This window comes from Lemur catta, chromosome 15 (genome assembly GCF_020740605.2).
Source record: "Lemur catta isolate mLemCat1 chromosome 15, mLemCat1.pri, whole genome shotgun sequence".
Classification (NCBI taxonomy): domain Eukaryota; kingdom Metazoa; phylum Chordata; class Mammalia; order Primates; family Lemuridae; genus Lemur; species Lemur catta.
The window spans coordinates 39,381,987-39,405,583 of record NC_059142.1 but is presented as its reverse complement, the minus strand read 5'-3'; the positions used below and the strand labels follow the sequence as shown (position 1 = coordinate 39,405,583).

At 49.9% G+C, this 23,597-nt stretch overlaps 1 protein-coding gene across 2 annotated transcripts; it reads left to right on the top strand.

Moving 5' to 3' along the window:
- Positions 1 to 902: 902 nt before the first annotated feature.
- RAB5C (RAB5C, member RAS oncogene family) lies at positions 903 to 23,188 on the top strand. Of its 2 annotated transcripts, none has more exons than XM_045526565.1 (6): positions 903 to 1,048; positions 18,300 to 18,553; positions 20,229 to 20,380; positions 20,619 to 20,741; positions 21,642 to 21,735; positions 22,273 to 23,188. In XM_045526565.1, the coding sequence occupies exons 2-6, from the start codon at positions 18,388 to 18,390 to the stop codon at positions 22,386 to 22,388; spliced, it is 651 nt and encodes a 216-aa protein (XP_045382521.1). In that variant the 5' UTR covers positions 903 to 1,048; positions 18,300 to 18,387; the 3' UTR covers positions 22,389 to 23,188. The 2 variants fall into 2 exon arrangements, with proteins under 2 accessions (XP_045382521.1, XP_045382522.1); XM_045526566.1 differs by lacking the exon at positions 903 to 1,048 and adding an exon at positions 1,120 to 1,138.
- The last annotated feature ends 409 nt before the right edge of the window (positions 23,189 to 23,597 follow it).

The window sequence follows — 23,597 nt, the reverse complement described above, 5'->3', positions numbered from 1 at the left end:
TAACCACAGCTGTCTGTGGGGTTAGCTTTGATTCTGTAAAGGTTTTGAGTAGTTTCCTTGCCGGGAGTGGGGTAAGATGCAAAAGAGCGGAGGTACTGGCCTGTGTTGGGAGACAGGGGTGGGCAGAAATGGCTCTGATCCATATTGAGGGGAGCAGAAGAAACAGAAATAGTCCTGATCCGTATAGTGTGGGAGTGGGGGTTTAGTCTATATTTATGCATGAGGAGGGCCGAGGCAGAGGTTGTCCAGCTCTGTATTTGGCATCAGAGAGAAGAGCTGACTCTGATTGGGAGGAGTGGAGGCAGAGGCAGAGGTGGTCCTGGTGTGTTTAGGGGCCCAGGCAAAGTAGGAGGCAGTGGCAGAAACTTTCCCTTTGATCTCACTCAGTATCCTCCAGAGAACCCTTCCTACAGCGCCTTCATTGCCTTCCCGATCACAAAAGCCCCCAGCATTCCGGCTCCTAGAGCTGACTTGGCCGGCAAGTGCGGACAGGGGCTTCTCCTGGCTAGCGCTAGCGAGTACACAGAGCTAGTCCACGCGGCCTCCTGTGCATATTCATTCACACCATGTTTTTCCCTTCCTAATGCTGTGCACAGAGTTCTCTGTCTTCTTCTAACGCTCCGCCACCCGCCTTCCCTCGGGGCGCCTGGAACTCGCGGTAACGCGATTGGCACGGTTGGCCTTAAAAAGTTCCTGGCGCGGCTCCGCCTCGCCGGCAGCCGGCTCCACCCTAAGCCCGAGTCCCAGGCAGCTGGCGGCTCCTTCCAGCGCTGCGAACTACAAGTCCCGCCGTGCCTCGCGCGCACCTTCCCTTCTCTCTCGCGCCCCACTGACGTCACTTGCAGGGTCGGCCAAGAGTGCCTTCCATTGGTCTCTCCGCCCTGTCAGTCACCCGGGAGTATAGAGGGGCGGGGAGAAGGTGGAGATCCGGATCCGGAGCGGCTGAAAGGCGGAAGTGGAGGCCGGAGCCTGGGACACCGCCGGGGGGAAGAAAAGCGGAGCCTACCCGAGACCCGGCCCCAAGTAACGCCGCCGCCCCGGAGCCGCCGTGAGTATGCCCGGCCCGGGATCCAGTGTCTCGCCTGCGTTCAAGCCTCTCCAGGGCAGCCCTTCCTTCCGCCGAACTCCAGCTTAGGGGGTACTGACCCCTCCCCCGACCCGTAGCCCCCTCTTAAGGGATTCCCCAGGCGTCGGACCAAAAGGGGGAGGGGGCTTCCTCGCTTACCTGCCTTTCGTGAGCCTTGGGGAACTACCCATGGCTCTCCTCTGGCCTGTCTAGTCCAGTTGTGGGAGAGAGGGACCCTAAGTTTCGTTGCCCCTGCTCCCAGAATTGGAGGATCTTTGCCAAGGTGTGAAGGAACCTGTCCCCCTTCTCCTTTAGAGGTGGCAGTGAGTGCTGTCTGTCGCCGTTTTCCTTCCCCCGTCCCTCAGAACTGGTGTCCCCTCCAGCCTTAGAGGAATATCTTGATTTCCTTTGGGGGCGGGGTGGTCTGGGTGAGACCGTTCCACACGCACTTAAGTGTGTTTGCGCTTCCACAACTCTTTACTTCCTCTCTTTTTTCGAGCCAGAAAGCCAACCGGGACCTCAGTAGAGTTTGAAATCTGGGTCACTTATTAGGAATGCACTGTCCTCTTGTCGGAGCCAGTCCTCTAGTTATGTTTTTCTCTAAGTGTGTATCTCTTCCTGCTTCTGAAGAATTTAGCTGAGATTTGCTCAATCCTAGCTACAGATCACAGATCAGGGTGGATCTGCCCATTCATTATCTTGTCTCTCCCCTCCTCCTCCCCCCTTGCTCCAGGCTCAGCTCTGTCCTCCCAGAGCACGTGAGTGGTTCCAAGCTGCCTTAGAGGGACTGCTCCTCCTGGGACTGCTGTCTGCTGGTCTATAAAGAGGAGAATAAGGCCAAAAATGAGGAGTCTGGAATTGAAGGGCCAACTCTTTTCCACCCCCAAACACATGCACATACACCAACCACCCTGAGCAACAGGTTCACACCACACCAGGTCTGTCTCCAGTCCCTTCTGGGCTTAGACTTAATACAGAGGAATAAGTCAAGTTCACAGTGGCAGCTTTGGATTATTAATGTGCTAATTTTTGTACTCCAAAGAATTCCCATACATGCCAGAAAGTACAAGTTCATTCCCTCAACCAATTTGACATATGATCCTTGTCTATTTCTTGGGACTTAGGTATATGAAATAGCTGCTGTCTCAGACCAAACTGGAAGTTTCTTTGTTATGTGGCCAAAGTACAGGCCGGAGACTGTACCTTAATGAGGAACAGCCTGACTCTGAGGCCACGACTGACCCTTGCTATCTACAGTGGAGGAAGGGAGGGAAAGCCATGCAATCCTTGGGAATTTCTGCAGCTCTTCAGTGTTCTAGGCCACTCTTACCACCCTCAGATGCTACTTACAAGTGCTAAAGTTTTTTGCCTTGAGATCTTCTTATACTTCTGGACGGTTTCTAGTGTCTGATTCTTTCAATCTTTTGAACGAGAGAGTCTCTGATCTGGTCAGCCTGTGCCTCTAAGGAACAAGGCAGAGAGGCCTGAGTGCTCACCAGCCATTGGTCTCTGACCAGACTTACCTCTTTAGAGTGGACTATGGTTTGCCACTCTTTGGAAGTCCTGGGATGGGGCTGAGCAGTCATCCAAGGGGACCTTCTTTGCTTTGTCTGGACATGCTCTCCCAGCTCTGACTCGGAAACAGACTTTTGAAGGAGAAGCTCTCCCTTTCAGAGAAACAAGAAAGGCATCAGTGCTCTGGGTGGTTATGCAGCCACTTCTGGCATCCAGATATTACAGACTCCAAGAAGAGGTTTTGCACTGCTTGGCAGAAAGAGGCAGGGCTCTGTGCAGGACAGAAACCCCTCCTTTAACATATTGTTCCTCTCCCCATTCTTGCCTCTCACAACTAGTTGGCCGTTATATTGTAGAGGGGTGATAACAATTTTTTTTTTTTTTTTTTTTGAGACAGAGTCTTTTGCTCTCTCGCCTGGGCTAGAGTGCAGTGGTGTCATCAGCTCACTGGAAACTCAAACTACTGGGCTCAAGCGATCCTACTACCTCAGCCTCCCAAATAGCTGGGACTACAGGGGCGTGCCAATATGCCCGGCTAATTTTTCTATTTTTTGTAAAGACAGGGTCTCACTCTTGTTCGGGCTGGTCTCAAACTCCTAACCTCAAGCTATCCTCCACCTTGGGCTCCCAGAGTGCTAGGGTTACAGGCACTGTGAGCCACTGCACCCGGCTGACAGTTCATTTTTATAAATCATTTTAAAGTTGCAGAGTTCTTTCCATACACATTTTTCACAAGTGTCTTGGGAGATAGTGAGATTTGTATCCCACTTCAGAGATGATAGTGAAGGAACTTAAATATATTGCCTAAGATCATGTAGTTAGAAAGTGGTAGAGTTGGAGCTTGGGATTTGGGGTCAGAAGTGACCTCATCTTTTCTAATAGTGGGCCCTCCATTGGTCTGGTCTGTTTCTTAAATGAATGAACATGAAGGTTGAGCAAGCAGTGGCACAAGTGCAGACTCAGCCCTTCAGCCTTCGTCATCTCTGGCATTCCTCCTCTACTTCTGTTTTCTTCCTCCACCTCTACCCAACCTTCTATTCTCTGTCTTGACCCTCTTTTCCTCTGCCTCTGGGGACCATGACGGTTAGGAGTCCCAAGTCAGTTCCCTTCAGGGCCCAGGAGTTTGCTGACATCTGCATACTGTTAATTTCTTGGGATCCTGAAAGTCATGATGGCTAGAAAACGAAAGTAAAAGTGGGTAGACTCAGGGGTCCTGCGAGGCAGGCTTAAGGGGGTAGGAAACCAGCAAAGATGGCCTCCCTCTGATTAGCCCTCTGATTCCACTTTGGTGCTGCCTGCTGCTTGCACGGGGGAAGAATGTGGCTCTCCACCTGGAGCTCCTATCATGAGAATTTACATGGGAACAGAGCAAGCTCAAAAATTTAAATTCAGCCCCACCAAGCAAGTACTTCTTAGAACCTTTTTCTTCTAACTCTTGTCCGTAAACGAAGAGGCAGTGTGGTGGGGTGGGAGGCATGAGAGCTTTGGAGTCAGTTGGACCTGAGTTCTCATCTGGACTCTCCCACTTAACAGTTGTGTGACCTTGGGCTTGTTATTTGACTTCGCTGAGCCTCTGTTTCTTCCAGTAAAATGGGGATACTAAATATCTTGCAGATATAGAAATAAAGGGTAAAGGAGGTAGTCCAGAGCCTGGCACATAATAGATCCCACCAAATAGCAATTGCCCCTGGTGAGTAAATGGAGTTTCGAAGGTGCATTGCAATTCAACCCAAGGATTCTGATTGAACATTTGTACCAAATATCCTCTATGATGCCTGGCAATGCTTGATGATTTCACACATTGTCTCATTTCGTAGATGTTGAACAGAATCGATGTGAGTTGTGTTCCCATTTTACGGAGAAGAACGCTAAGGCTGTAACAGTGTTTCTCCCACTGGGATTCTCAGAGCCACAGACTAAATTAGGTCTTTGCATGTTCTAGGACTTCAGTCTTTACTCAGTTGTAAGCATTTTCATATTAAAACAGTTCTGGATCGATTATAGATGGAATACAAAGTTTGCATAAATTTAAGGTAAAACAGGAAACTTAGACAATATTTGGGTTGTAGCAGGCTGCTTTGGGTTCAATTCTCAGATTCCTGGGTTTTTGCATTTCCTCTCCCTTGATGAGTCAGAGGTACTTTTGTTGGCTGTTTGAGAAGCACTGCTTCAGGTAGGATCTATAAACTTAGGACATCCCCAAATCCAGGTAATAGTGCTTTCAAGAACCTTGGCAGACGAGCATTCAGTGTTTTTGAAGGAGTCCTCTGCATTAATAGCTATTATAAGAGATTAGTTTTCAGAGTAAAGGGCCCTGTCTTCTGTATACAGAAACAGTAATACAAATAAAAGCTAAACTTTTTGAGCTTTGCCTACCATGTGCCAGGTACTTTTCAGAGTTCTGAGCATGTATTGACTCATTTAGTCCTCACAACCACCCCAGGTACCGTGTTTAATCCCCATGTTGTAGCAAGGAACAATGTTGTAAGTAGCAGAGCAGGGGTTAGAATGGAAAGTCCGTGCCTGTGTCACTTTGCAATACAACCTCTCCTTGTACCCTCTCTGGGCTATTAAATAAATGTGTACTGTTCACTTTGCCTAGAAGGCTCTTCTCTACCTCACCTGCCTGGAAGCTTCCTCTCCCTACTTTTCTCCCCAAGCTTAGTTTGAATGTCACTTCCTCTCTGAAGCCTTCCCTTGCCCCAAGTAGGCTGTGGGCTTCATCTCACTGCTGTCTTCATTGTTCCTTGTCTACCTCCTTCCCTGGTGTATGAGCCCTTTAGGGGCACAGTTGTGCCCTGTTTTATCTCTAGATGTTTAGTACTTAGCACAGTAGACTCCCCACTAAAGTTGTTAAAGGAAAGGACAGATATTCAAACCTGCTTGAAGCAAATGCCTGCCCTCTCCCTTTAACACATTCTTCTTAAACTCACACACCTGGGATTCAGACTTCCAGCCTTCTGATTCTAAAGCTTGAGCCATACCTTTGGTCCAGCCTCCAAAAAATTACTCACAGACAAATAGGAGAGCAAAGAGGTAAATAGAATAAATGTTACGGTACAGATGATGGAGATGGCAGGTCACAAACTGAATTTCCAGTAGGGAAAGCTCTCCAAATCTCCATTTCCAGGGAAGGGTTAAATAGGAGAAGGCGGGCATGGCTCTGGCTGTCCACAATCCTGTAGACCAGCTTCTCCAGCATGCGTATCTGATGGCAAGGCGGAACGTGCTGAACTTCTGCAGCTGTGTGTGGTGAGGCGGCACCAACCCCAGGCCAGTGCTTGGCGCAGGGATCAGTGGAAGTGACTTAACTCTGTCCATGGCTGCTCTTCTGTGTGTCTGCACAAGGCTCGTTGTTGAGCGAGGGTGGCCTTGAGAAAGTAGTAGCAACAGCTGTTAGATCTGCTGGTGGTGAGAGGGGCCCGCCTGTGTGTATTCCGCAGGTGTGGCTTTTAAACTCCCCTGCTCCCGAGCCTGCCTCCTTTGGATATGACCCTCTGCTCGCCCAGAAACTGCTGCTCTGCCTCCCAACCCTCCCTTCCCACCACCCCTCAGCCCAGCTCCATGTAAAGTTACCTTATCTTCAAGAACGGGAGTTGGGCCGGGCGTGGTGGCTCACGCCTGTAATCCTAGCACTCTGGGAGGCCGAGGCAGGTGGATCCCTCGAGGTCAGGAGTTCAGGTCAGAAGTTCGAGACCAGCTTGAGCAAGAGCAAGACCCCATCTCTACTAAAAAATAGAAAGAAATTATCTGGCCAACTAAAAATATATATAGAAAAAATTAGCCGGGCATGGTGGCGCATGCCTGTAGTCCCAGCTACTCGGGAGGCTGAGGCAGTAGGATCGCTTAAGCCCAGGAGTTTGAGGTTGCTGTGAGCTAGGCTGACGCCATGGCACTCACTCTAGCTTGGACAACAAAGTGAGACTCTGTCTCAAAAAAAAAAAAAAAACAACGGGAGTTGATGAGAACTGGAGTCCTTGGATCTCATTTTGTCACAAGATGGGTCACTGCCTTTTTTTTTTAATAAACTTATTCTTTCAGATTAGTTCGAGAAAAATTCTGAAGGTAATACATATTTTCTCACAAATCCCCACACCCAGTTTCCCTCTATTGTTAACATCTTATATTTGTATATAGTTTGCAGTAAGGTTCATCCTCTGTTAAGATTTCCTTAGGCTTTTACCTGATGTCCTTTTTCTCTTCTAGAGTCCTGCATTACATTTAGTCCTCATGTCTCCTTAGGCTCCTCTTAGCTGTGACAGTTTCTCAGACTTTTTTTGTTTTTGAGGATCTTGATAGTTTTGGGAAATACTGGTCAGGTATTTTATTTATTTGGTTTTATTTTTTAGTTTATTTAATTTTTTTTTTTTTTGAGACAGGGTCTTGCTTTGTCTCCCAGGCTGGAGAGCAGCTGCATCATCATGGCTCACAGCAACCTCAAACTCCTGGGCTCAAATGATCCTCCTGTCTCAGCCTCCCAAGTAGCTGGGACTACAGGCGTGAGCCACCATGCCCGGCTAATTTTTATTAATTTTTTGTAGAGATGGGGGTCTTGCTATTACCCAGGCTGGTCTTGAATTCCTGGCCTCAAATAATCCTCCCAACTCAGCCTCCTAAAGTACTTAAGGGTATTTTATAGAGTGTTGCTCCGATGGGATTTATCCAATGTTTTTCTCGTGACTAGGGGTTAGGAGTTGTTGGGAGGAAGACCCCAAAGGTAAAATGCTACTTTCATCACATCATGTCAAGGATACATAAAATCAACATAACATGACTTATGGTTAATGTCAACCTTGATCACGTGGCTGAGATGATGTTTGTCAGCTTTCTTTGCTGTAAAGTTGTTCTCCCCCCTTCCCTTTTCGTACTGTACCCTTTGGAAGGAAGTCACTATGTGTGGTCCACACTTAAGGAGTGGGGAGTTATGCTTCCCTCCTTGAAGGTGGAGTATCTACGTGAATTATTAAATTGTTCTACACAAGAGATTTGCCTATTCCCCTTCATTTATTTGTTCAGTTCCTTATATCCATATGAATTCATGGATATTTATTTGACACTTTGGTTTATACTGCGGTACTACTTTATTTTTTTGCTCAGATTGTTTCAGCTTTGGTCATTGGCTGCTCTTTCAGCTCTCTTTGACCTACCCTGGTCATTGTGAGGTTTTTTGTTTTTGTTTTTTGAGCACTTCCTTACTTTTTGGCACTACAAGATGCCCCAGTCCTAGGTTCAGCTGGCTCTCCAAGACCACTGCCTTTTTAGCAAACTTTTTGACATGATGTTGACATGGAGTTATGTGGATGGGCCACATTGTTTCTTCTCTTGATGGTTAGTCATAGTCACTGAAGACTCCAGAGTTGGGTAAGGTGGAGAGGTACCTGGGGAATTTATGCTGTGAGAATCAACTTCTAGTCCTGGGAGTTGATCCCAGTAGCAGGCTGTTGCCCCTCTGCTCACTCATTTGTACTTCTACCCTTGCCTTACACTGTGACTAGTCCAAAAAATGGTCGGATTTGGTATTTACTTTGGAGTTTACTATCCAGTTGGGAAGAGGAGGTATATGTACATAATTGTTCTGTATTTCAGGTGTTAAATTCTCCAGCCAAACCTTCCTGGACTCTGAGTCTCGTAGGAGATTCCACATGGTCTAGGCCAGCATCTTTTGCTGTTATTCAAAAGTGGACTGCCCCTTTGGGGAGGGTTTGTGCAGGGTTTTTGGCTCAGGGTAGGCTCAGGGCAGGCTGTCACTTTGAGCTGTGATCCTGAATCATTGAATAGCTTAAATCCTTCCGTTCTACTGTCATCTTTCTGAAAATGTGTAACTTGAGCCCTGCTGGAAACACTCACTTGGGATCTTAACAGGAGTTGGTTTACAAGCCTCTTGCCTTCTATTCATAGCTCTATGTGTGTCCCCTGCAGGTGGCTCTAGCAGAGGCGTCCCAGGGGTGGAGGAGGGTGTGGGTGGCCTCCCTAACCCCTGGCTGTTCTCCTAGTCATCAAATTGCTCTCTGAGCTGCTCAGATAGCCGTGGTGATTAATGACCCCAATTTCCAAACCTCCAGCATTTTCAGCCTGGGTTTTAAAAGGAACTCTAGTTTCTTTGTCAGCTGCCTTATTCCTGTCCCCACCCCCTCTCCACAACTGAACTGCTTCTTCCCTTTCCTGAAAGAGGCTTTGAGATGGAAGGAAGGGTATTTGGTCTTTAAGATACTTGGTGTTCTGGGGCTTTTTTAATAAAGGTTATGGTTTGCCTGGTTGCGGCTTCAACTCAAGGCTGATTTATTGGAAGATGGGTCCCCCCATTATTGTGGTTTGGGAGCCAGTCTTCAGAGAATACAAGGTTGCGGTGTTGGGGTTGCCCCGGACATTGGGACAGTGGTCCCAACCTATGGTGAGCTGTAGATTTATTTCATTATTTATTGCAATGTAATAATAACAGAAATAAAGTGCACAATAAATGTAACGCACCTGAATCATCCCGAAACCATTCCCCCCTTCCCTGGTCCATGGAAAAATTGTCTTCCATGAAAATGGTCCCTGGTGCCAAAAAAGGCTGGGGATCGCTCTTCTAGGAAACAGACGAAAGACATCCTACCAGCATTCTCTCTAAATGAGGGGTGCTGAAGAATGGGGTCTAGGGCACCTGGAGATAAAAGGAATGCAAGAATGGTGTCTGAACGTCTGGATTGAGGAGTACACTCCCCTGACAGGGACTTTCAGAGCAGGGGCTTCCTTGTCCCATAAACATTTGCTGAGTGCTTCTGTGAGCTGGGGCCTGTGCTAAGAGTCTTACATGCATCGTCTTCCCAACAGCCCTGGGAAACAGGTGGTACTAGTCTCTCCATTTTGCATGTAAGGAAATGGGTTCAGTGACACAACACAAGGCCACCCTAGTGAGTGGTTCCAGGACTTGAGCTGAAGTTTTTCTGACTTGTGCTCTTAACCCCTGTGCAGTAGGGACCTACCAAGTCCTACCTGGGGGAGTGAGGCAGCTCCTTGGCTGGCCTAGGGCTCTGTTGGGGAATCTGAGCCACCTGGCAGGTGGATGCATATTTAAGCCCTCAACTCTCCCATTCATTTGCTAAGCCTAAGCAGTCCCGGCAGTACCTATATCATATGCTCCGTTCACCATATTTGTGACACACAGTGCCCACTGTGTGTCAGGCTTGATGTTGTGTGCAGTTAACACAAAGGAAACCCATAGTCCAGGCTTTGAGAATTTAGTAATGTCCTTTCATCTGCAACAGTGCCCTTAGTTTCTCTTGCTTTCTCACTCCCAACCCTCAGTCCCCCCAATTCTCCAACCTCTTGTCACCTACAGTAATCTTATGAAAATTTGGGGCCATGAAAGCAGACGTGTGATTCACTCATTACAACTTGTTTGGACCCATTCATTGCCTGATCTCTTTACCTGGCACCACTCTACAGTTTGTTCAGCAAAATTTAGCCTGTCTATAATATTGTTCTTTGGCAGCCAGGCTTCTGAGGACAGCCATTGTCCCTCAGATCTCACAGTGAGAACTTTGACTCCGTTCTAGTTAATTGGGCAGCCTCTGACCACAGTGTGTGTGTGGTGTTGAGCAGGAGGCATTTTGTTTGCTAGTATCTGATACCTGATTCTCTTTTCCCCTGCTTCCCTCTCAAACGTGACCTCTGCTCTCTAGTTAGGTGCTGAAGGCAAGACAACCATGGCAATGACTTAAACTGGCTTGTGAGAGGTGGCAGTTGGTGTGAGTAGCTGGATGAGCAGGTGCTGGCTATCCTGATGTTCAGCCAGAGGTTCCTGGAGTCTTTCTGGGCCTGGGGCAGCAGCAGAAGTGGCAGATGTCCTGGTTGGCACTCCTGGCCCCTGGAGAGCCCCTCCTGAGATAGAGGGGGAGCCCTGCATTGATGAAATTCCAGTTAGAAATGTCCTCAGTAAATAGTAAACTGCAGGCTGGGTGTGGTGGCTCATGCCTGTAATCCTAGCGCTCTGGGAGGCCGAGGCGGGAGGATCACCCGAGGTCAGGAGTTCGAGGTCGGCCTGAGCAAGAGCGAGACCCCGTCTCTATTAAAAATAGAAAGAAATGGTCTGGACAGCTAAAATTATATATATGGAAAAAAATTAGCCAAGCATGGTGGCGCATGCCTGTAGTCCCAACTACTCGGAGGCTGAGGCAGAAGGATTGCTTAAGCCCAGGAGTTTGAGGTTGCTGTGAGCCTGACGCCACGGCACTCTAGCCTGGGCAACAGAGCGAGACTCTGTCTCAAAAAAAAAAAAAAAAAAAACAACCACGTAGTAACTGCAAGAGCAAAACAAATGCAAGGTAGTTGCGAGGATTGTGGATCCTGCATGAGTCCGGACTGGCTTCCATGTGACTCCTGCCCCCATCCTGGGACAGCAGCAGGTGTAGGCTGGGGACAGGGAAGAACCTTTGTCTTGGCCGACTCTCTTCCTAGCATCCCACCTGTCACTGGCAGGTGAAGAGCCGAGTGGTGGGGTGTGAGCTACCCCATGTCCACATTGTCATCTTCACTATGCTGTGTGGCTGGAGACGTGTGTGGATTTGGGCTGCAGGAAGTACTGAATGTCAAGCTGAGCTCTTGCTGGAGGCGGCTTATAGAGCAGCCTGGGACAGGGGCAGAGAATATGCCACAACCTTACTGACTGAGGTGTGCTGAGTCGGAGGCCAGGGCCTCTTAGGGAGAGTGGTGTCTCTCGAATATCAGTGTTAGGGCCCAGGCCCCCCAGTGCCTGTTACAATCAGTGGGCTGAACTAGCCTTGCCTGGCGCAGCTGCAGGCAGTCCCCTGTCTGGGCCTTCGCCACCACCCTGCCTCCCAGCCCACTGACTCGCCTGTTGGCCAGCAGGGCTGACAACTGAGAATCTAGATTTGCCTGTGAATCCTGGGCCCTTTCTGTGGACGGTACAGGCAGACCACACTGACCACGCTGTCTCAGCAGATACATGGAGATGTCCTCCCACTCTTAGCAGTCTTCCTCCCTGTGGGCACAGAAGGAGGGAGCAGGCACTGGAGGCCTCCATCCAGTGCTGACTCTCTTCCTCTCCGGGGAGCCCATCTGTCATCGAGGGCTGGGATGGCAGCTCAGGGATCAGGGAAGGATTTCATGGTGTTCTTCCTAGGGCAGGGTCCTGGGAAGCTGGGAGTCTGTCCCTCAAGCGTGTGTTCTACCTGACTCAGCTTGTCATCTGCCCTGAGTGACACAGCAGGCCTTACTGCACAGGGGAACAGGCTGCAGGGGCCAGCTGTGCTGCTGTGTCCTGGCTGACTCCTGGCAAAGTTCCAGGCTGAGCATGGACAGTGCGTGGTGAAGGACCACCTGGTAATGTGTGTCCAGGCTAAGGCTTCGGTGCCCCTGCACACTGGCTCCCTTCGCAGGCATTGATGGAGTTGGTGGCCACACCTGGGGCTCTGGTGGACTCCACCGGGGCCTGGCTGTGGTGTGGAAGTCTAGGCACTCGGCTTCAGAAATCTCATCATTGAAAGGGGAATGAAATGAAACCAATCCCAGGTAAGGGAGTTGGGTGCTCCTGCAGATTCAAGGGCTTGTCCTCGTGGTAGGGCACCCAGCTCACCCTGAGTTCCCCTCTGGGATGGTTTATTTTACTTTCCCCTGGAAAGGGTGTCATCCTTCTATGGGTGTGGAAAGGCAGCTCCTCCTTCCTCCCCCCTGCTGCCATGTCAGGTGAGCATCCTACTTACTGGTGGGATAAGGAGCCCCAGTCCTGGCCCAACACACCCCGTCAGAGTCCTCACCAAACCTCAACCTGAGCTGTCAGCTCTGGCTTCCAGGGTGAAGCTTACTCTGTCACCCTCTCCAGGTCTAATAAGGTTCACAAATCTTAAGGGTCCAGCTCAATGGATTTTTTTTTTTTAAGACAAAGTCTTGCTTTGTCATCCAGGCTGGGGTGCAGTGGCCCAGTCATAGCTCACTGTAACCTTGAATTCCTGGGCTCAAGTGATCCTCCTGCCTCAGTCTCCTGAGTAGCTGGGACTATCAGTGTGCCCCACCACACCCAGCTAATTTTTTTAAAATTATTTTTGTAGAGACAGGGTCTCACTATGTTGCCCAGGCTGGTGTTGAACTCTTGCCCTCAAGGGGTCTTTCTACCTCAGCCTCCAAAAGTGCTGGGATTACAGGCATGAGCCACTGCACCCAGCCAGTCTTCGATGGATATTTACATTTGTTTACATCTATGTGTTTTCCCTCCCAAATCAAGATATAAAACTTTTCCATCCATCAGTGTGCTTTTTTTAGGTTGATGGAAACTCATTTTTCCCTAGCTAAAAGCCAAGCCATATTTTATTAAGGCATCCATAGAAGGTCGCAGCCCCCGTTATTCTCAGTAGATGTAATGATGTTGTTAATATTCTTGGGTTTTTTTTCTGTTTCTGATAGGGAAGCCTTGCTTGTTGTGAGTCTTGGGCAGGGTTGGGCTCTGCCACCAACTGGCTGTGTGACTCTGGGCAGGCCACTTCACCTCACTTTCGTTTCCTTCTCTGTAGTTGTCAAGAATAGGATCAGGTCTTTAAGGCCCTGTTGAGCTCTGACATTCAACTAACTAGTCACAGCTAGTTAAGCTAGCCTCTGGTATAACAAACCTGCCACTTGTCGGAACCTTACCTTCAGCCTAATAATGTGCTGTACACTTTCTGCATTATTTAACCTTTACTACAACCCTGTGCAATTAGTATTAAATAGTGACATTTTTTAGATAAAGAACTGAAGCTGTTAATGATCACTTGTGTGACTTGGCCAAGGTCACACAGCTATTAAACAGTAGAGCCAGGCTTGAGCCAAACCCAGTTCAGCCTCCCAAGCCCTAACCTGCTGGTCATGCTGGGGAAAGAGTGTGGGTACCTTGTGTGGCTCATGGCTTGTGTTGCGTCAGATTCTTCTCTCCTCTGGGTCTGCTACCGGCTAGAAACCTGGGCAGTCCTGCTGTGAGTCTGTCCTCCATTCCCATGTGCCAGCAGTGGTGGTTTTCCCTTTTGAGGAATAGTTGTGTTCTTGAATCTGTGGGTAAATCATCTCCCCAACTAATCTGAGCCTGTGAAGCATTTGCAAAACCTTGGCTTCATTTGTCTTTTTAAAAATATGTCTTCCACTTTAGCCTTGGAACGTAATTTCCTCTCCTCCTGTGTCCCTTGTTTCCCTCTGTTCTAGCTCTTGCCTTCTCTTGCCTGATTCTTGTGGTGTTAAATATTCAGGAATGCCTTTTTCCCCTGAGTGAAGTGCAGCTGAAGGGTCACTGGCTAGAGCCACCTCCAGGGGCCCTGGGCGGGGTCACTTGGTTCTCTGGCCACCCTGCTAACCACCTACCCTCTGGTCAACAGTCTGATTGGTTTTCCTAATCAGCTCACTCTCCAGGCTGTGCCTGGGCTCTCAGCTAGAGGAAGTCTCTAAAGCAAACAGGAAGCACAAGAGACACTCATCAGCTGGAATTGCTCACCCTTTTACCAGGAAGGACAAAAAATATGAAGTGGGTAGCTTCACGGATTAGAGAAGAGAAAGATGAAAATCTCAAATGGAGGGGGGCAGGGATGACACTGCTGCAGCACTTGGGGTCCTGAAGAACCCCCCCACTTTTGATCCACTTGTATTGTGACCCGACGGTGCTGATCTGGGCTGCCTTTCTGTCTCTTGGATTTCTCCCCGCTTCCTGTGTCAACTGTAGCTCTCGTGCTTTGATCGGCTGCTTACAATCACTGGGGGAACTTATACTTAAAACATTGGTTTCTGGACTCCACCTGTGGAGATTCTAATTCAGTTGGTCAGGGTTATTTTCTAAACACCCCGGGCGATTCTGATGAGAAAGAGTTTGAGACCCACTGACCTGTAGCGTCCAGAGCAGAGGAAACCCCAGGACAAGGAAGAGCAGTGTCCTTTTTTCTTTCTTCTGTCTGTGCACGCCGGGGTGTATAAGGGCCTTGGATCTCTTTTGCCTGTCATGTGCAGTGTGGGAATAGGCACACCAAACACGGTGTCCCCAAGTCCTTGCATTCTCCCCCCTTTCTGTGGAAGACATGAGGTCAGGACCCAGTGCCCATTTTCAATGGCCTCTGAACAAACTAGGGTCTGATTGGGAGGGCGGGAGTGGGTCGTGGCCCGGGGTGTTTCACCCAGGGTCTAAAGCTTTGCCGTGGCCATGACACTCCTGGCAAAGAATCTTTTTGGCCCATTCCGTATCTTAGAGGAAATTTTGACTCTAGCTCCTAAGGAAAATTTGATTTTTGTCTCAAAGAAGACTTTTACTATGCCATTTTTGGTTATAATCCCATCACCTAACTGTCCCGGTGGATAATTTTTGCCACTGGTTCAGGAGAAGAGATTCCCAGTGAGAGGCCACCCTGGGAGACAGGACAGCTCAGTGAATGAATTCACCTTACGACCTGCCAGGGGTACGTCTTCTGTCTTCTGTTTCCCGGTCTCGGGAGGGGAGGGCATAAAGCTTCCTAGGGCCCCGGGTCTGGCCTTCACCTGTCTTAGACACCCCCGTATATCTGTGTGTACTTTTCATGGCAAAATTGGCTTTCTCGGCGCTTTATTGCCTGGAAAGGTTGGACACCTCTGCTCATGTGATCACTAAGCAGGGCCAGGAAAACCATGAGGCAGCAGACCGTAAAAAGTGCTGTGTGTGCCTGCTGAGGTATCTCCGGAAGGCAGGACCAGTGACCAGGCAGGACATGTCACCAGCCAGTTTATGCCAGGTAGAGCCTGTCTTGGTTCATTGGGCTGGCCAGGGTCTATTTGCCAATAGTCTAAGAGTAAGCATTATAAATAATCACGTCAATACTATTAGCTATTGTTTATTCAACATTGTGTGTGAGAGACGCTTGGCCAACACTGTTGTGAACCCTGGTGCACCCCATTTTAGTGATGAGAACACTAAGGCTCAGCTCAAGTGGCTTCTACCAGGTGACCCAGAAGTGGCAAGACAGAGTCACACCTGTGGTGTCCAAAGCCAGGGCCTGTGCTCGTTTGGTCTGTGCCCGATGCTCTAGCCCCGACTGTGCTTCAGTGGCACTTGTAGATAATGGGCCCTGCTCCAAAGCTTAATGGGAATCTCCAGGGACTGGCTGCACAGATGACTTTGATGTACAGACAGGAGTCCTTGTCTGATGTACAAGGTTAAGAACCACCGCGTAAGAGCTGTTTGTCTCCCCTTCTGGCTTGTTAAGAAAATCAGATTCTGTCTGAGCAGGTTTGGAAACCCACTTGGTAGGGATAAGACTTAGATGTGCTACCTCTATTTTTCTTGACTCGGCAGGTGCTGGACACTCCCAAGCCAGTAGCCCTCACCGCCAGCTGCTTTGGTGTTCTGGAATCCAGGACGAGGTTGTCTGTCCCCCCTCCCCACTCGTTCTTACCTCCTCCTCTAGTGCCCCAGCCACTCTTTGTCGCCCAGCCAAGGTTGCGTGTCACGTGGATTCATGGTAATGACCAACTTGTAATTCCACTGTGGTTTCCCCTCTGTCACTGTCACCCTGCCTGGCTCTGGCGGCTCCTCCCACTGTTGAGAGTACTCAAGGACTGCAAGATCACTGTGACTGTCGCAGGAGCCAGGCCTTGCTGGGCCAGCAAAGCTGCTGCCTCAAAAAGAGAGTCTCGTTCACCCAGCAACCCAAAGCCCAACAGGGAGGGCAGCATTGCCTGCACTGTTCTCCCGCAGCAGGGAGGATGGCAGTGTTCCGGGTTCTGTCACCTATATGATGGGTGGCCCTGAGCAGAGGATTTAGTACCTGAGTGTCAAGTTATTTCTCTGAAAAATGGGAGGTTGTAAAGCTTAAAGGAGATGATGGTCTGGCAGTGCTGAGTAAATGTTAGCTGTGTTTCAAACTTATTTCATTTGGTAAGCACTCTTTGAGTTCCTAGTATGGACACAGGCATCGAGGAAGGTGTCTCTAAGAAGCAGAAAGCACAGACTTTGCCTCATGGATGGGGGTGAAATGAGCAAGCATCTTAAACCACGAATCAGTGACGTGGCATAACTGTGACATATTTACATGGCATTTCTAGTTACTAATTGAGACCCCCTCCTACTTCCTTCCTTATACTTTTGGGGAAGAGGTGGGCCCCATTTCAAACCTCTTTTCCTTTGGTGCTGTCCAGAAAGGAAACCGTTGTTCCTGGTTAGTGAATCATTCTTCCTGAAGCTCACTTTTTAAACCGAGTTGCTGGGAGAACTTGGACGTGGAAAACGATTTGAGGCTGAACAAAGCAAGCCCTTTGCTGTCAGCTTCTTGCATAAGCCTGGACCATTTGCTTCCCACAAACACCCCCTGTTCATTCACGCCCCTGTCCCCTGACTAAGGGAATGCATTCCCCTCGCTCAGGGGCAGGTTGGGCTCTCCCTGGGATCTTAGACTCCATTATGCGAAGAGCAGTCTAATAAAAACCTTTTCTTTCCACACTGGGTTCAGACGCTGAACAGAGCATTCAGTACTTGATACCTACTCACGGTACTTGTTTGTAAAACATGCTGTATATGTTCTGGTATCTTTTGGTATAAATCTTCCGGCGGCTTCTAGAGAGAGGCTGCTCATCCTTATTTGCGATTCCAAAATGTACAAACAACAACAAAAAAAGCTTGAGCCTTCGAAGCTGTCACCAACTGAGTGACTAAGATGTCGAGTCTGGAACACCCTCTGTTGGGGGCGCGCAGGTCTTGGTGTCCCGCGTGTTTGCCTCTGCCCCTCACACCTCCCCCTGATTCTGTCTCTGCGTCACCCCCGCCTCTGCCAGCAGAGAATGGAACTGAGGTCTGTATTTAAAAGGGAAAGTTGGCAGCTGTTCTGACTGCCGGTGGAGCTGACTTTGGTGTGTGTTTGTTTTTGTGTGTGTTTTGTTTTTCAATGTGTGTGAGACTTCTGGCCCATCAAACATGAGAGAACCGGGCAAGAGGCTTAGCATGGGGGAGAGGGAGCCATGCTCTGGTGCACAGAGGTGCACAGCCCAGCCTGAGACTGAGCAAGTTGGACAGTCCTTCTGGAGGTGGCAGGAGAAAGATGGCTTTTTTTTTTTTTGAGACCAAGTCTCGCTCTGTTGTCCGGGCTAGAGTGCAGTGGCGTCATCATAGCTCGCTGCAACCTCAAACTCCTGGGCTCCACCAATCCTCCTGAAAAGTGGCTGTTTTGATAATGGCTTGCACTGGCCTGGCCCTGGTCCCCGAGGACCCACAAGGTTGGCCAGCCACCTTATCTGAGGAGCTTTGCACCAGGACTCTCTGTACCCTTGTCTGCCTCACCACCCACTGTGGCTCTGCACAGAGGCGAGCGCTACCACACTGCAAGTTCATTGTTTGTTGACCTAAGTCATAATGTCTTCCTGAGCTTTTTTTTCTATCCTGTAGCCCAAAAAGCCTGTTGACTTAGCTGTCACCAGGCTGGTGTGTATCCATGCCTCTCCTGTGTGTGTTCAGTTGTAGGTGAATGTACATATTTGGGATCAGGAAGTCAATGTGTTTGCTCAGAACCATGAGCCTGAAGTTGGGAGCCCTCTTACCACTCAGATGGCTGTAGAACCGGTAGATACCTAGTGCAGCCTAGTGAGGGCTCTTCTCCTAGCCTCTGGGGGTGGAGGGCAGGGCATGAGGTGATGGGAGGCAGTCAGCCAGGTCATAAGGGAGGCCACAGGGAAAGACCTGTGGTCTAAGGAGGCCTTGCTGGGCGACAGTCTCTGAACTAACCCAGTCCTTCTCATTTCTCCCTTGCAGTTGGAGGTCCTCCTCCCCACTAAGTGCCTCTTTGCATAGCACCGGCCCCGCCCCCACGCTCTCTGGTACCTCTACAGCTGGACGGGCAATGGCGGGTCGGGGAGGCGCAGCACGACCCAACGGACCAGCCGCTGGGAACAAGATCTGTCAGTTTAAGCTGGTTCTACTGGGGGAGTCTGCGGTGGGCAAGTCCAGCCTCGTCCTCCGCTTTGTCAAGGGACAATTCCACGAGTACCAGGAGAGCACAATTGGAGGTGAGTGGGCACGAGGGAGTTGGGATGGCCCAGGGATGTGAGAGAGATGCCTTGACCTTAAGGAGAAGGGAAGCTGCCTGCACACAGAGACTAAATACACCTGGGGCAGTAGCACCTCATCCTCATCTGGGCCCTGGAATCGAATCCAATAGCTGGTGTCCGTGTCAGAGGCCCAGCAAGCATTGCGGGTAGGAATTAGCTGGGAGTTGAAAACGGGCTTCACATCTGGGCTCTGCCTCTGTATTTGTGTGCCTTTGACTAAAACCCTTCCTCTGACCTGGACGTGGGGAAGGAGAGGCTGGCTCTGGATCTCTGAGGGTCCTTCTTACTGTAACGGGCAGTACATACGCCCTGACCTCTCCTGCTTCCAAAAGGGGGAATGGCCCGGTGAGTCGTAGTGGGGTGATAGGCTGGCATTTCTGAAGCTGACCTCTACCCTTTCTGGAGCTCAGAGCCTGTTGTCGATTCTCCAGTGGTCAGCGTTTAGGATGTGAATAAGGGTCTAGACTCAGCCTTCTGCCTCAGTGACCAGGACAAACCTCGAGAGACCAGGGCCAACCTTGGACTTGAGTCATCCTTTCTGTACTCTCTTGGTTGGTAGGAGGTTTCCAGGCAGCTGGAAATGAAATGGGCCGTGTCAGCAGTCTCCCCGCTGCCTCCTCAGCGCTGGGGTCAGGAGCTGGAGAGGGGAAGTGAGGCGGTGCCCCAGGCCCCTCCATGAGGCAGGGGAGGGCACATAAGGAGAGCGCTTTTACCATACAGCCGTGGGGACTAAGGGGACTCCACCTGTCGATTCCAGCTCCAGGACTCCTCCTTTGAAGCATACTCACAAGTGCCCTGTGTTCCCTGAGATAGCATCACTGTGCTCCCCAGCAAGTCAGGCCACAGGGTGGCCAAACAGGCATGGGTGTGGGTCAGAGCCGGGGGTGGTGGCTACCCAGAGCGCCTAGAGATGGCAGTGGCAGTCGGGAAGCCGGCCACCCGGGCTGAGCCTGGCAGTGGAACAGTGTGTACTTCCCCAGCATAGCTAAGCGTGTGAGAGTGTCCTCAGGAAACCGAAGGTCAGTGACACCCCTGGGCTGGAGCAAGCTGAAGGACTAGAGAGGTCTCCATCTGGACTGTTCTCTCTGAGTGGCGGGAGGAGGAGGAAGAGGAGGATGGGGTGCTCACCCTTCTGTGCCTGGAGTCCGGTTTCCCCTGGGCTTTCCCCCTCCTGCCGCTTGCTGGATTCCTCTTCTGGGAGTATTCCCGACATGGCCTAGTGCAGCAGGCTTGCCTGGGGTGAGGCTGTAAGGCCTGTGCAGTCCCCGTCCCCTAGACATGTACATAAAAATACAAACTCTAACTCGATTACCTCTGTAAAGAAAGAAAAAGAAGCTGGGCGTGGTGCCACACACCTGTAGTCCAAGCTACTAGGAAGGCTAAGGTGGGAGGATCGCTTCTGGAAGTTCAAGACCAGCCTGGGCTACATAGTAAGACCCTGTCTCTTAGAAAAAAAGAAAATAGAGAAAAAAATACAAACTCTGCCTGCATTGCTGGTTGAGGGCTTTTCTGTGTCTATCTCATCCATCTCAGCAGCAAGCTTCTCAGTGCCAGAGCCTGGAAGCAATAGTGGAAATTTGTGGGGGTGGCTCTAGCTCCTCCCTGCCTGCTGACACAACCTTCTCTCCTCCAGCGGCCTTCCTCACACAGACTGTCTGCTTGGACGACACAACGGTCAAGTTTGAGATCTGGGACACAGCTGGACAGGAGCGGTATCACAGCCTGGCCCCCATGTACTATCGGGGGGCCCAAGCTGCCATCGTGGTCTATGACATCACCAACACAGTAAAGATCTTCCCTTCTCTCTCTTCCCTTCATCTTCTCGAAGCCCTGATTCAGGCCTCTCCACCCTCTGTTCCTGGGTGGGGTGTGGGCAGGTTTTCTCTATTATTTGGGGACATCTCACCAGAATCTTTGGGTGACAGTGTCTTACTCTGGCTGTACCAGCTCAAGCTTCTATAGTGAGTGTCTCTGGGCAGAATGCCTCCTCTGTACCTTTGACATTCTGGCCCTGTCTCCTCAGGATACGTTTGCACGGGCCAAGAACTGGGTGAAGGAGTTACAGCGGCAGGCCAGCCCCAACATCGTCATTGCGCTCGCGGGTAACAAGGCGGACCTGGCCAGCAAGAGAGCTGTGGAATTCCAGGTGGGGAGATGGCCAGTCTTGGGGCAAGGAATAAGCCAGCTCCACCCAGCTCCCTGGGCCACACTGGGAGGCAGCAGGGGACTTCCATCTGCTGTCCTCTCATGACTCAAGCACGGGTCTAAAAGGACTGTCACCTGCCTCTCCCTTGTTCTGGTTCCCCGGCAGTGGGGGTAATGTGTGTGTGTATAGACAGTGAAGCTTGTGCTTATTTTTTCTTATAAACTGACTTTTTCATTAAACTTATTGAAAAACAAATACTTTTTTCATGTAATACACACACATAGTAAAATTTAAACACTACAAGAAGGTATATACAATGAAATTTAAGTCTTCTAACCTGAAAACTCAGCCTCTCTACCCCTAAGTTCCCCATAGTTTATCTTTTTTTTTGACACCTTTAAGCCTGGAAGAAACCCCATAGTTTTTTGGCTTTCCAGAAATAGGCACATGTTTATGAATCTCCATCTTTACATAGATGGGAATATGTGTACACACTGCATATTATAATTCGTTACCATTTTTTACCAGTCCCTAATTGCTAGACTTCTAGATTGTTTGTAATAGCAAAAGACTGAAAACAGTGCTGCAGTAAACATCCACATACTTTTGTCCAAATGTGCAAATGTATTTGTAGGAAAATTTTCTAGAAGTATTTCCTACCCTAGTGATTTTGAAGAATAAGAAGGCAGAGTGGACCTAGGGAAGCCTATGTAAGACATTGGCCGGTGTTTGTGAGCCGAGAGGTACTGTGTGTGAGTGGGGGAGCCTTAGGTCTGAAAACCCCTGCATTTGTCCAGCTGGTCTCTGTTGTGTGTAAGGCACTGTGCCCAGGGAAGGGTTTTATTCTGGGCCCCGCCCCATCAACTTTGCCCTCCCACCCTCTTTCTCCATGCAAATCAGGAAGCGCAAGCCTATGCAGACGACAACAGTTTGCTGTTCATGGAGACATCAGCAAAGACTGCAATGAATGTGAATGAAATTTTCATGGCAATAGGTAAGTTGCCTCTCCTTCCCTCCCCCCCCCACCACCAAGGACACGTCACCTGTCTGCTGTTCCTTGGGTCTGTGGGGTGTCTTCACCAATAGATCTTTCACCATTTTCAACATTCTGATAAAATTGGTTTCTTCATCTGACTCCCAGATGTGGGTAGTTCACCCCAGAGGTTCCTAACGCCTGGGCCAAACTCAACATTTCACTCTCACCCTTTAGCTTGCCACCCATTTCAGAGCCTACCGTCACCTCCCTTACCCACTTCCTAGGAGTTTTTTAGCTCACTTGGCTCTGGAGTTATCCTGCCGAGGTTCAAATTCTGGCTGTGCCACTTAGGAGCTCTGTGGTCTTGGGCAATTTATTTAACCTCTCTTTGCCTCAGTTTCCTGGAATACTCAGAACGTACCTGGCGCATTAGAAGCCCTCAGTATGTCAGTGATCACTGATTGGGTAGCACAGGGCAGATTCTGCTCCAGTGGAATTGGGAGAAAATATTGGGGTATCCCCACAGGTGTATTTTTTCCCTCTCCTCCCAAACAGCTAAGAAACTTCCCAAGAACGAGCCCCAGAATGCAGCTGGTGTTCCAGGCCGGAACCGAGGAGTGGACCTCCAGGAGAACAACCCAGCCAGCCGGAGCCAGTGCTGCAGCAACTGAACCCCCTCACCTGCCCACTGCTCCCGCCTCCTCCGCCTGAATGACCCGACTGGAATCCACTCTAACCAATCGCACTTAACGACTCGGGCCACTACTGGGGGGGCAGAGGGAGGGGTCCACCATGATTTCTCCATATAATTTTGATCATAGGCCGGAGTGAGTTATTCCACCTGCACCTTTCTGTACAAATACTAATTCAATTTTAAGTCTTAAGTCACTTTTTTAATATATATGATCTTCTGCTCTCCCCACTTCCTCCCCTTTCTACTGCTCCCCCACTTTTCCTTTGCTGGTAGTAGCCACATGCCTCTGTTCCCCCCACCCTTATATGGGGGCAGGGGATGGAGCAGTTACCCTTCCTTTCCCTCTTGCTGAATGGCAGACTCAGCAGGAGCATTGGCATCCTCACCTAGTTTGGAGTGGTCTTGGTTTTGGGCAGTGGGCAGGCCTTGGGGCTGGGGAAGGGATAGGCAGCTCTTCTCTCAGCTGGCTGTCACCAGGCTGCTGTCCCCTCCCCACCCCTGACTCCCAGCTGGGAGAGAAGCCACAGCATTACCACAGCATTATTGTGACAGCCACAAACCCATTGCCCACAGTCCCTCCACCCTTGGTCACCCTGACCTCTGGCTCTGAGCCCTGTTCTGACCAAATCACGATGATGAGTATTGGGGGGTGGGGCGGGGAAGGGGGGGAGTGGGAGGGGATGGAACCAACTTTTTCTGTATTTTGTATTGTATGTTTTCTTCAACATGTAACCAATCAGTATCTTGTCAATATAGTCAGCCGATCAATCGACCTCACACTTGTCTTCCTTGTCTTTCTCTGTCTTTATCAGACCATGTCCTCTCTAGTTTACTTGAAGTTAATTTAAAATGAACCACTGAATCTTTTTAAACAAAAGCTTCCCTCCCTAATGTGAGGAGATGCTGGTGGTCATGGTAACCAAGAGAAAGAGGCCCCTACTGTTAGCAGCTCTAATGCGGTGGGGGTGGGGCCAGACCGACCTGGGCTGAGCAGGTTTGAAGTTGAGGGTCTTGCAATTGTTCCTCCACCGCCCCCTCCCTGCCTGCCAGATTACACTGGGGTGATGTGCAGTCTGTGTTTGAAGGCTGTTGGCCTCTGAACAGCCTCTTTGGAGTTTTTGGTTGGTCTGTACCACACCTATGAGGGACTGGATCCTCTTGCTCTCTTCCCCGAAGAGGAAGGAAA